We start from the raw sequence: 12,409 nt of genomic DNA, 5'->3' as shown, positions 1-12,409 counted from the left end.
AAACCAACCTCAGGGTCAAATGGGACCATATCCACCACAAATGTCTTATCCAAACAATCCACAATATTGCATGTATCCACCACAATACCAAGCACCTCCTACTGGTAGCAGCAGTAGTTCAAAAGTCTCAAGTACACAATGTGAGGCTATGCCCGAGGAGCCTGAATTTTCTACTCAACGGGGTCTAGATGATATTGATCTTGAAGAATCCGGAAAGAAACGCACCAAATGGAGTGGTAAAGATAATATACTTCTTCTTCAGTCATGGCTCAACGTTTCTACCGATCGGGTCGTGGGAAATGAGCAAAAGTCAGATTTGTTCTGGAATAAGATTCGAGCCCAATATGAGGAGTACCGCGACGATGCCTCTCCTTCGAGGACATGGTTATCCCTGAAATCTCATTTTAATAAATTGAATGCTGATCTTCAAAAATTTGTCGGTTGCCACACTAAAGCCGTCAATCATTGGAAAAGTGGACACTCAGATAAGGACATCATGGCTACGGCGCATCAATTATATCATGTAGATACGGGTAAAGATTTCAAACATGAGAATGAATGGCGGTTGGTGAAGGATGAACCAAAGTGGAAGGGAACATTTATGACAACCAGTTCAACGAGGCAGAAGAAGTCAGGAGATGGGGTGTATGCAACATCGTCTGACCGGAGTGCATCAATTGAGGGCGACGAATATGAGGCCACACAACCAGCAACCCGCCCGTTGGGAAAAAAGAACCAGAAAAGGAAGGCCAAAGTAGGAGACACAGCTTCAAGTGATCTCGATTATGTTCCTAACTCTGAGATGATAGCCATCGGGAAAGCTAAACTGGGATTCCTTGCGAGTTTTGAGAAGCTCAAGACTGAAGAACTGGAGGTGAAAAAGGAAAAAAACAAACTTCAAAAGGCGCGGTTTTTGAAGGAATACAAAGATATCCTTTTGGAGGACACATCTGAAATGAACGAGGTGCAGTTAGCAACGCATCAGCGCATAGTTGAATTCGCCATGAAAGAACTAGGAATGTCTTAATTCTTGTTGTTGTCTTTCTTAGCGTGTGCCAATGTTGTGATTTTAGCATTTCTACTTATTGATTCTGCATTAGTGTTGTAATTTTAGCATTTCTACTTATGTATTCTGCATTAATGTTGTAATTTCAGTATTCGAATTTTTCTTAATGTGTACTGCGTTTCTACTTATGTGTTCTATATAGTCGTTGGGGAATATAGTCGTTCGATAATATAGCCGTTGGGAAATATAGCCGTTGGGGGAATATAGCCGTTGGAGAATATAGCCATTGGGGAATATAGCCGTTGGGGAATATAGCCGTTGTAGAATATAGCCGTTGGGGAATATAGCCGTTGGAGAATATAGCCGTTGTTGTTTCTCTTATTTATACATGTCATATTTCATTCATCTCAACATTCAAGAGTTGTTTTGTCCTCTCATATTGTCTTCCTCCTATCCAATTACACTGATAGTTTCTCATTGTGTCATAGAATGGATCCAAACAATATGGCCGACTTGGACATTTACGACGTTGTCATTGACGAACTTATCAATGACACGACTATAGAAGATATGATGCAGGAGGAGATGGAGTTTTATCAACGACGTGCCAACACCGTTAGGCCCAAGCGAACAAGAAAGGTGATAGAGAGAGATCGTGAAGCTGGGAACGAGCGGTTGTGGAATGACTACTTCTCCGAAAATCCTGTGTACACGGAAGAGCTTTTCCGACGAAGGTTTCGAATGCGAAAGCATGTGTTCCTCAGAATTGTAGGGGCCCTTGGGTCTCATGACCCGTACTTTTTAATGTCTGTCGATGCAGTTGGAAGACAAGGCCTGTCACCATTACAAAAGTGCACCGCCGCTATTCGTATGTTGGCGTACGGATCACCTGCTGACAGTGTTGACGAGTACGTTCGAATTGGTGAAAGTACTGCAATTGAGTGCTTAAAGAATTTTGTGGAAGGTGTGTGTGCAGTATTTGGTGAAACATACTTGAGGCGCCCGAACCAGGAAGACATTACCCGCTTACTTCAATGGGGCGAGTCTCGTGGATTTCCAGTTATGTTGGGTTCTATTGATTGTATGCATTGGGAATGGAAGAATTGTCCAGTTGCGTGGAAAGGTCAATTCACCCGAGGTGATCATGGAAAGCCCACAATCATGCTTGAAGCAGTGACATCACAAGACTTGTGGATTTGGCATGCATTTTTTGGCATTGTAAGTTCTAACAATGACATTAATGTGCTAAATCAATCTCCGGTTTTCAATGAGGTTTTGAGTGGAAATGCGCCCATGGTGAACTTTAGCGTGAATGGAACAATGTATAGCATGGGATACTATCTAGCAGACGGTATATATCCCCCGTGGGCTACATTTGTGAAGACCATCCCAATGCCGCAAGGAGAAAAAAGGCAAAAATTTGCGAAAAGACAAGAAGGAGCAAGAAAGGACGTTGAACGTGCATTCGGCGTTCTCCAATCTCGGTTTGCAATAGTTCGTGGTCCATCACGCTTTTGGCATCCGAATGAGATGAAGTCAATAATGTATGCTTGCATCATATTGCACAACATGATTGTTGAAGATGAGCGCAACACGTACCGAGGTAATTTTGTTTATGATCAGGTCAATAATGACATATTGGATGCTGAAGTAGTAAGTGGTATTATTCCCGCTTTTAGAAATATCTTGGAAAGAAGAGCACATCAAATTGATAGGTCAATTCATCACCAGCTTCAAGCAGACTTGGTGGAGCATATTTGGCAGCTTCCCGAAAACGAGAATAATGAAAATTAACCTTCAAGTGTTATTATGTATTTCATTTCAAATGTATTGTTGCTTATTTTTCATTGTCATGTATTTTCTTTCGTCTTTATTTCTATCATTCAATAAAATTGTTTTTGCTAGAAATAACACAATGTACTTTTTTATTTTTGTTTCAAGTTAACATGCCGATATTTAAATTTAATTGTTTTAAATATTAAGTAAAATTAAATTTAAATTAAATTCGTATTAATTTTAATTAAATTATTTTTAAGTTGAAGTATTGATTTAGTATTAAATTTTAAATCTAAATTGAGTGAAAATAAATATTATTAATTTATGTTGTATGGTGGGACACGGGTGGGACCCTTCAAATAGTAATTTAAGAAACCATGGGTTGGAGCAAAATCTGCTTCAGTTTCTTAGGAGTTTTTTAAGTCTGATGTGGCAGACAGGGCCTACAGAAATAGTGCTGAATAGTGTATTAAGAAACCAGATAAGAAATTGTGGGTTGAAGTTGCTCTAATAAAAGCTGAAAATATATTAATTATCTGTCATTGGACTATCATGGCCATTGGGACTATGACCTCTGCATGGTCCATACATGATACATCATATCAATCAAATCCATCCAGAGCAGGTAACTAATTACTAAACCCCTATGCCAACCTCTATCCTCACTCAATTCACGTCCCTTCTGTGAACAAAACTCAAGTACTTTCCTACACATGCTAAAACACAACACCCTCTGACAAAAGTCATCACAGACACGACCAAACAGTAAATATGATACAAGCAAAGCTAATTGCTTTTCTCTTCTTTGCAATGTGAACAAGTACCAAGTACTAAGAGCAACTCCAACGCTGGTTTCTTAACCCAGCTGGAGTTGCTAAGAAATTGTCCTTATTTTCTGGCAGCGTTGGAGCATGCCTAGTTGGCAATTTTGAGTTCTTAGCAACAGTGCAGAGTTCCTTGCACAAGGAACTCTGCTTTTTGGTTTCTTAAGTTAAAAAATGATATTTTCTCTCACCGAAACCCAACTGATTTCAGTGGGAAAACAACATAATGAAGATAAAGGGTAGAAGATGAAATTGAATCCAACACAAAAATGCAGAACATAGTAGGAAGACATGAAATTGAAAAAAAAATTATCATTAATTTTTTGAATATTACAGAGAACACAAAAGTCAATTTTTACAGAGAAAAAAAAACCATGGAAGCTCCAATCCAATCTTGCAGTGCATGTGTGAAAATGGACTTCCTTTCCTCCGATCAAGTGGAAAAGGAACCACCTTTGCCCCGATCTGCTTAAGTTGATGAAGGGAAGTGACAGGGATGGCGGATTTGATGGAAAAGGAAGCTCCTTTGTGGCAGATTTGATGGAAACAAGGGTTGTGGGGGCGGATTGTGGCTATTTGGTGGCGGTGGTGGCTGGTTTGGGGCGGATTGGGGCTGTTAAGTGGCGGTGGCAGCGGGTTGTGGCTGTTTGGTGGTGGTGGTGGCCGGTTGGGGGTGGGTTTGTGGCAGAAGAAGAGGAGTGGATACAGAGAAGAAGTGAACCCAGAAGTCAGGAGAAGGTGAGGGAGAGAGGAAGGGAAGAAAGATGGCAGAAGAACAGAGGAAGAAGAAGAGAACGGCTAGGGTTTGGGGATGAATGGAGAGTGAGAGAGGAAAAGATAGAATATATAGTGGGTGACCGGCTAAGCCGGTCATCACACCGTTATTGACCGGTTCAGACCGGCTAGAACCGATTTTCTGCCCGTTTGGGCATGAATTGACCGGTTTTTCTTTTTTTTTTATAAGTTTTTTATTGTTATTTTATTTTTAAGTTAATATGCTGATATTTAAATTTAATTGTTTTAAATAATAAGTAAAATTAATTTTAAATTAAATTCCTATAAATATTAATTAATATTTATGGTGGGACACGGGTGAGACCCTTCAAATAGTAATTTAAGAAACCATGGGTTGGAGCAAAATTTGCTTCAGTTCCTTAGTGGTTTCTTAAGTCTGATGTGTCAATGCGGGCCCACAAAAATAGTGCAAAATAGTGCCGAATAGTGTGTTAAGAAACCAAATAAGAAATTGTGGGTTGGAGTTGCTCTAAGTACCACTCTCTCTCCCTCTATTCCAAACCCAAATGGCATGTTTGGATAACGAGACAAATTCTACTTTTTACGTTTAAGCTCAATGTGACAGTGAAAAGTTAGAAACAACATTGCAAGCAAAACATTATACAGACTGTGTGCTATATTTGCGGACAATGTAGCGATAAGCAGCAACTTTCTTCTTCCTGGAAGCAGAGTTATCTACTGAGAGCACCATTTTTCCTGCTTCTTTTAATGTGAATGAGTTATGGATTGCTTCTTCTGAGGCCTCAATCTTCCTTGCCTTCTCAACTGCTATGGTGTAGCTACCTTCTGCATTTGGGACAAACTCAGCACTGTATTCCAAGTCCCAGCCTCCAACCACAATGTCCCATGTGATAGTTGCACCATACTAATCATCCAAAAGCAAGTAAATACCAAAAACAAATACATGAATCAATTCTGGTAGGGTAAAATCAATTCTTGATAAAAATATTGAAGTTCACTTTAGAGAATTTATTTCAGACCTAAAATCAGATAGGAGGGTAAAATCAATTATGGATAAAAAAAATTGATGTTTATTTTAGAAAATATATTTCAGACATAAAATCAGGTAGAAGCCTGCAATGAATACATAATCAATTGTGAATTTTGCAACACAATTTTACCTAACAAAATCACTTTTTTACAAATGTATCCAAACATAAATCACTTCTCATTAATTTCACTTCTATATGCTCAATTTTACCAAGATCAAAGGATAATCCAAACAAGCACTAAGTTGTTACCTCAATTCCTTCAATTTGTATGTTCACTTTCTCTCCTCCTTTAACTGTGAACTCAGAAGCTGGTTTTGGGGGACCATTCTGCAAATCGCTGGGTCTACACAGTCCTCCATACCTTACAGGAATTTCCTCAGGCCTTACAAATCTGAACCAAAGACAACAACCCCACCTCAATAATACAGACAGAAAAGAAAAGTTTTGGGGTTAAAAAGACATTTTGGTTGATAAAGGTGCAATGTAGCAACAATGTGATAATGAAGGAAAGATAACTTCAATTTCAAATAAAGCAAGAATAAAATTTTAGACAAATCTTTGTATAGATAAAAAAATTGAAATTTTACACAAATCTTTGTATAGATAGCAATTTCAGGGCAATTTTGAAATCTTTGTATAGATAAAATTAGCAGGAAGAACACAAATCAAACTTTTCTACAATAATTTATTTGTGCACAAGTAAACATCAAAACTAATGTAATGGTTCATTTGACTTTACTTGTAGAGTGTCTCAGCAGCATTTCCTTCCTTAGATATCACAAACTTGCTCTTGGTTCTTTGGGTCAGAAATGGGCTGAACATTGAATACAACATGCTGAAGTACCATGGCACATTGATGAAAATCTGAAAGCAAGAAAATGAGATAACAGAACAGTGAAAGTCCTATTATACCAAAGATGTAGATGATATGGCATTGATAACAAACAAACAAGCCCAAAATAACAAAGAACCATGTCTTCCTTTTCCAAATAAAAACAGCAAAAACAGAGAAAATGGTGTTTCTATAGTACCTTCCTTGCAACCATTTCTGGATAGTTGTCTTGGAACAGAGAGAGAATCTGATTAGAAGCAACCCTGAGCTCTCTCTTGGGCATATCCTTAAGATCAGTAACCTGAATCAAAGAATTGACCCCGCCAGGCTTGAAATGGAGAAGCTTGATTCCTCTTTCAAGAACTTGAACCCTCCACCTCAAAAATTTCTTCAGCTTCTCTTCATCCCCAAAAAACTTCTCATACATTTCCTTGTCTTTGAACACCCCATAATCATTGTAGCACACAGGGTGCCCCTCTCTATCATACCCTTGAGTACAAGCTACAACCCCTTCAAGCTCTTTGAACCCCAATTCCTCATCTACAATGTTGTCAGCACCAAACTCTTTCCTCCAAGCCAAGCACTTGAGGAGCATGTTGAGAGCATCACAAACCCTGAAGTCCCTGGCTCTAAGGAACTTCAAGAGCAACACATCAGCTCTATCATCACCATTAAGCAGAGTAACACCCCACATTGAAGCATTGTTGACCTCCCCAGAAGCCAAAAGCTTGTCTTTGAACTCTTGCAGTGCCTTTTTCTCTGAATTTCTGAGGTGGGACACCAAGTAGGTGTCTTCTTTGAAGGAAGTGGTGGTGGCTTCCATTAATGTGGTGAATATGCTTTTCTTGTGTGGCCTTGGGGAAGCATCTGGAAGGTTTTGGAAGGGTGTGGTGATGTTGAGAATGGACTTGGAAGAAGGTGAGGGTGAGGGAGATGTTGAGGTGTCCATTGATGATGATGATAAGTGGGGGATTTGAGGGAGACCCAGATGGAATCTCTGCTTGAAAATGGAAAATGCAGGTTGATTTGAAGATGGGGTTGTTGTTTCTCTGTGAAACCACAGAGCTTTATTTTGGACTAGCTCTGAGTGTAGCGTGTGTAAGAGTGGGGAAAGGAACAGACAAAAGAAGTAGAAGAAGGGGAAAAGACAAGGACACAAGAAACTAACTTACAGGTCTTCTTAAAATATGTTTTCAAATAGTAAAAAATGGTTTGTTAATTCTAATAATTATAAAAAATCATTTGTAAATTTATACAAATTTGAATTCACAGTATTATTTATTATTTTTAATGTAAAAAATGACCGATCAAAACACAAATTGATTTTTGCATATTTGGACACATTCACGTACGAGTCTATATTTTTTCCTTCTCTTTTCCTTAAAAAGGTAAGCTAAGCCAAACATAATTTATAATTTTTTTTTGTTACAGGAGGAAAAGTAACAGAAAAACAAGAACTAACTAGCTGAATCTAGGAACAAAGAAGCATAAGCAAATGAGGGTGGTAGCTTCCAGACTTGAACTGAGAATCCAAGGAGACAGGCTTCCCAAGCTAAACAGTCAGCCGTGAAGAATAAGTAATTGTCGGTAATTTTGTTTAAAATAAGTAAATTATTTTTATAGAAGAATAATATAATAAAGAGCCTTTTAGAAAAAAAGAATCAAGAGGAGCTTTCATTAGATAAAGTAATTTATTTTCTTGTGGAGACCACAATGTCGTACTCTTACTTATGCGATCTCTTTTTCATCACCTCCATCATCGCCACTACCTTCACTACTGGCGTCGCCACCACCACCACTTCCACCTCCACCGCAACCACCACCAACCTCCACTGTCGGCACCACCACCATCCACCATTGTCATTGTCGCCAAAACAACCTTTACCTCCAACACCTCCATTGCCACTGTCATCGTCATTATCATCACCTCTACCATCACCACGACCTCCTCCTACGACCACCAACATCATAGTTGCCACCCCTGTCACCACTACCGTCGTCACTACCATCAACTTTCACAACTGCCATTAACTCACTTCCTCTTCCACCACCATCACCACCTTCGACCACCACAAAAACCCTCCACTGCCACCCTCCACTACCACAGCTAGCACCACCCTCTATTGTCATTATCAATGTCACTACTGCCTCCACCTTCCACCAACACCATCACCACCTCTTAGTACAAGAAAACTGACAATTACCGACAGTTTTTTATCCACAGCCAAGTAATTGTACGTAGGAAGTGGTTTTTTTTATACTGGAAAAAATAAAAACAATTACCGACAACTTGACAACAAAAGTTGCCGGTAATTTTGTGGGAAAGCTTGGTTGCGAAGAATGGGTGGCGGGAAAATATGGCTGATTGCTAATTCCGACGGTAATTTCTTCGACCATTTACGAAGGAAGGATATTTCAGTTGGTAAATCAGGCAACAAAAGCATTCATTGTACTGCCTATACACCAACAACTAAAATTGGTAAATATTTAGCCTAAGTTACCGACAGTATTACCGATAATGTACATCGTTGATAACCTATATATGGAGAGTTGATGTCCCTTTCAACAAACCACATTTACTTTCTTTATTCTTTCTTTTCTTCCCTTCTTTAATTTTTTTCTTTTAAAGTTTTTTTATTTATTTTATTTTTGTTCTCTTTTCTGTAGTACTTATTTTGAGAAAACATATTTAGAAAGTTCTCATGTCTTTGAGGTTAGTTAAATTTGTTCCATGTGATGTAATTTAATTTTAGTCATCGGTAATTTCACATTGCTGATAGTTCTCTGTGGTTACCAATTACTTTTGACTGTTTGTAATCGACATTTTTCTGCCTACAATCACTATCACCACTCCCCTCCACTTCCACCATGGACATTGTCACACCACAACCACCATCACCATAGGATAGCACCCACCTCCACTACCACCACCAGCTCCATCACCACCCTCGCCAATACGTCCACAACCGCCACTATCGTTGTCGTCACTGGTGTTGTCACCACCATGACAACCATTGTCATCGCCACCATCGCTACCGCCCTCCACCACTACCACCACCACTGCTATCCTCTCCACCATATAACCACTGCCACTAGTAGGTAATACTGACCACCACGACCTCTATTACCTGACTCCTCTACCATCGTGTCAGTGTCAAAGTTTTATTTTATTTTATTAAAATAAGATGTTTGGCCCTGCAAGCCAACCTACTCCATCTAGCTTTCAACCCGTCGTTTGGCGGATCAAAACAGAACGAATTGATGGGCTACATACCCTCAACCCAATTCGTAAAAAATAACTTGTTACATGTCCTAGCTCACCTTCCCTAACCATTTTTATCAGCCCTACTACTTTTAGCACATTATCGTGTGACGTGACCCTATAGAAGAGTGCTAGCAACATTTTTTTAAAATTTATGTTGCCCCACCAAATTAAGAATGATGTTTATATAATTTAGTGGATCTACTTGAGTTTTAATCAATAAACAAAGAATTTTAGGAAAAAAATATCAAATAGAGTGTTGTTAGTATTTCTTAGTATCATGTGCTTGTCGCGCTTGCTGTACTACGGTGGGGTTAGGGGTTATTGGGAATATCTTGCTGACTATTTTCAAATATTTTTCAGCGTGATACGGCTGTGAACAATATTGCCGCGGCATCACATGATGAGTCAAGAATTTGCAACCGCAATATATATTTCCAACACACATAATGATGACTGATGAGGATGAGGGAATCCATGGATTTTAGTATTTTACCCTCTTGGATTGGGAACTGATCACTGTTCTTTCTCTCTCCCATTTTTCATGTGAACAAATTTGTACTAAAATCAACAAAATTATATCTAGTAAAGTACATGACAATGCCATAGGATCATATATCCCAAAATGACAACATATGTGTTGGTAGAGCCGGGATCCTCTCAAGTGTAAAAAAATTTGAGAGTGTCAAGTTTTACCATCTCACCATTAACTTTTGTGTAGATAATAAATGAAAAATAAAATAAAATAAAATTAATGGTGAGATGATGAAACTTGACACTCTCAAATCTTTTTACACATGAGAGGATCCAAACCCGTGTTGGTATTAGTAAGAACCGAATATTTCCGCTTAAAAAATTGCGTGTTCGATTCATGCCATATCCGATCCCAAGTTTATAAAAACTTTGCCTGTCCACCCAAAACCTATGGTTGTCGTATGTTTGCGGGAACAATTTTGTCCCCATGGCTACATCAATGGATACAGCAAGAAGAAGTTGATAGAGGATACATCACTTTCAAATGAATTTCTCTATCAAGGATTGATGCTTTCACTCTGAACATTGAAATTTGATAGTGATTGGGCCATGGCTTTGTAGCGTGAATTGTCAAGTTTCAAATTAGTGCATGTGAAACTGTTACACCTCTAAGAGTGGTCACACATTAAGCAACAACCATATGCAATGTTTCTTTTGTCAAGCTGTGCTGATCAATTATCATGCATTAACTGTCTTTTTTTATAGGCTTACCAAATTTAGTTCATGAGCCACACTCTTTAGTGCTAAAGTGGGAAACTGAGCTAGTCTTGGCCTTGCCAAATGTGAATGGAAAATTGCAGGCTTGAAAGCAAGAAACAAAGTAATTATTGCAGAGCCAGCGAATCTCTCAACAGTTTCCTGTGAAGGGAGTTGAGAAGATAGAGTGGTCCAACGCCTGTGACTGTGCCTTTGGTACATGCTAGAGGAAATTAAATAAAGTTGAAAAACTCGGGATCCAAATCAAAGAAAAATACAAGTTTTCCTACACATTTTTTGTGAAGATTTATTGAAGTGTAAAAAATAATTGCGTATTTTTACCTCAAAAGTAGAGTGAACCATATTAAAATCTAATAGGCGTAACTTAACTCAAAAATAAGAATTTTGATGATATTTCCTTTTTCTAGGGATGACCTTAACAAACTATATATCCTTTAATGATAAACTTGAGGGTCTACTCTCTAAATTCTAAACTCTAAAGTAACTATCTTATTTCCATATGAGAAAATAAAGAAATTATTAAATCTTAGTTAAAACTTAAAAACTAAAATACTTACTGGTGGTTCAAGTTATAAATGGTTAGAGTGTTTTTGGTTAAGTTTTGAAAGTGAGTTCAAAGTGGTTAGCACACTTTTCCATGCACATTTTTCTAAAGCACCAAATTTGTCCTATTATGAAAAAGAACTTTCACATTTTCTCAATACCTACACAAATATACTTTTATTCTTCTTAAGTAATGTCTCGTGTCCAAGCTTGTCGAAAAAACCTTTGTTCCAAGAGGATGTGAATATTTCTTTCTTGAACATTAATTACTTTTCTTGGAGAATGCTTGTATTAGGAAAGAAAAAAAAACTTAAAATACTTTATTCATCATAGTTAATTAGTTACAACTTACAAGTTTCCTGTTTGAGCTTGACATTCATTGTATGCTTATTTTTTATTTTTGAACTACCTTTTATGCCCATTATTGGGTGAATGAACATTTCTGCTTTCACCCCTTTAACCATTTTTTTCTGCACATGTTTCCCTTTGCTAAGTTTTTTTTTTTTTTTTTAAGTAGCTTTGCTAAGTTACACTAAGGAAAAAGTTATAGTTTTACTTCATAGACTAAATTTTAAACTTTATTTATTAGTTATCAATAGAAGATAAAGGAGGGACCCCTGTTTTCCTTTTCTTTTGTACCTCGTAGCAAATAAAGCAAGAAACTGATAAAAGAACAAATAATTGAAACAGTTACCTAAAGGAAAAGGCATATGATAGCAGTGAAGGTTAAAACTTTGGCAATGTTTTCATTTTTTGTAGACAACAGTACCCTAACCAGATGAGAGTTCAGAAAGAACCTGTTTGAGACTCTTGCAAGTTCCAATACTAGCATTTTTTGTCCACACTATAACACTAAACATAGATACATATAAGGTGTACAGTTTCTGCACAGTCACAAATATGTGCATCTACATTATACACAAAACAGATATGGAGTTACTGTTCTGAACCATTAACCGGTAAGAATTGAGAAACATCTATAACTTTAGAGATCCTAAACTTGGTAAGAAGCAAAACGATCCTAAACTTGGTAAGAAGCAAAACGGGAAGCGCAAAAGCAGTGCTGTGTTAAATGCAGATAACCAAATTTGGTTTAGAAGTTTTCAGCCAAACTGATGAAACTGTGAG

At 37.9% G+C, this 12,409-nt stretch overlaps 3 protein-coding genes across 3 annotated transcripts; 1 reads left to right on the top strand and 2 right to left on the bottom strand.

Annotated features, from left to right (window-relative positions):
- Positions 1–1,299: 1,299 nt before the first annotated feature.
- Positions 1,300–2,953, top strand: LOC130732258 (uncharacterized). The gene has a single exon (XM_057584347.1). The coding sequence runs from the start codon at positions 1,496–1,498 to the stop codon at positions 2,798–2,800; it is 1,305 nt and encodes a 434-aa protein (XP_057440330.1). The 5' UTR covers positions 1,300–1,495; the 3' UTR covers positions 2,801–2,953.
- A 1,864-nt stretch (positions 2,954–4,817) lies between these two features.
- LOC130728006 (patellin-6-like) lies at positions 4,818–7,366 on the bottom strand. Its single transcript, XM_057579324.1, has 4 exons — positions 6,425–7,366; positions 6,133–6,257; positions 5,643–5,784; positions 4,818–5,266 (listed from the first exon to the last, which is right to left on the bottom strand). The coding sequence occupies exons 1-4, from the start codon at positions 7,172–7,174 to the stop codon at positions 5,000–5,002; spliced, it is 1,284 nt and encodes a 427-aa protein (XP_057435307.1). The 5' UTR covers positions 7,175–7,366; the 3' UTR covers positions 4,818–4,999.
- A 794-nt stretch (positions 7,367–8,160) lies between these two features.
- On the bottom strand, positions 8,161–9,304 carry LOC130712877 (uncharacterized). The gene is made up of 2 exons (XM_057562695.1): positions 9,125–9,304; positions 8,161–8,379 (listed from the first exon to the last, which is right to left on the bottom strand). Exons 1-2 carry the CDS (start codon positions 9,302–9,304, stop codon positions 8,161–8,163), a joined length of 399 nt encoding a protein of 132 aa, XP_057418678.1.
- Between the last annotated feature and the right edge of the window lie 3,105 nt (positions 9,305–12,409).

Source organism: Lotus japonicus, chromosome 1 (genome assembly GCF_012489685.1).
Source record: "Lotus japonicus ecotype B-129 chromosome 1, LjGifu_v1.2".
In the NCBI taxonomy this organism is placed as follows: domain Eukaryota; kingdom Viridiplantae; phylum Streptophyta; class Magnoliopsida; order Fabales; family Fabaceae; genus Lotus; species Lotus japonicus.
Note: the sequence above shows the minus strand (reverse complement) of the source record. Positions and strands in the feature narration are given on the sequence as shown.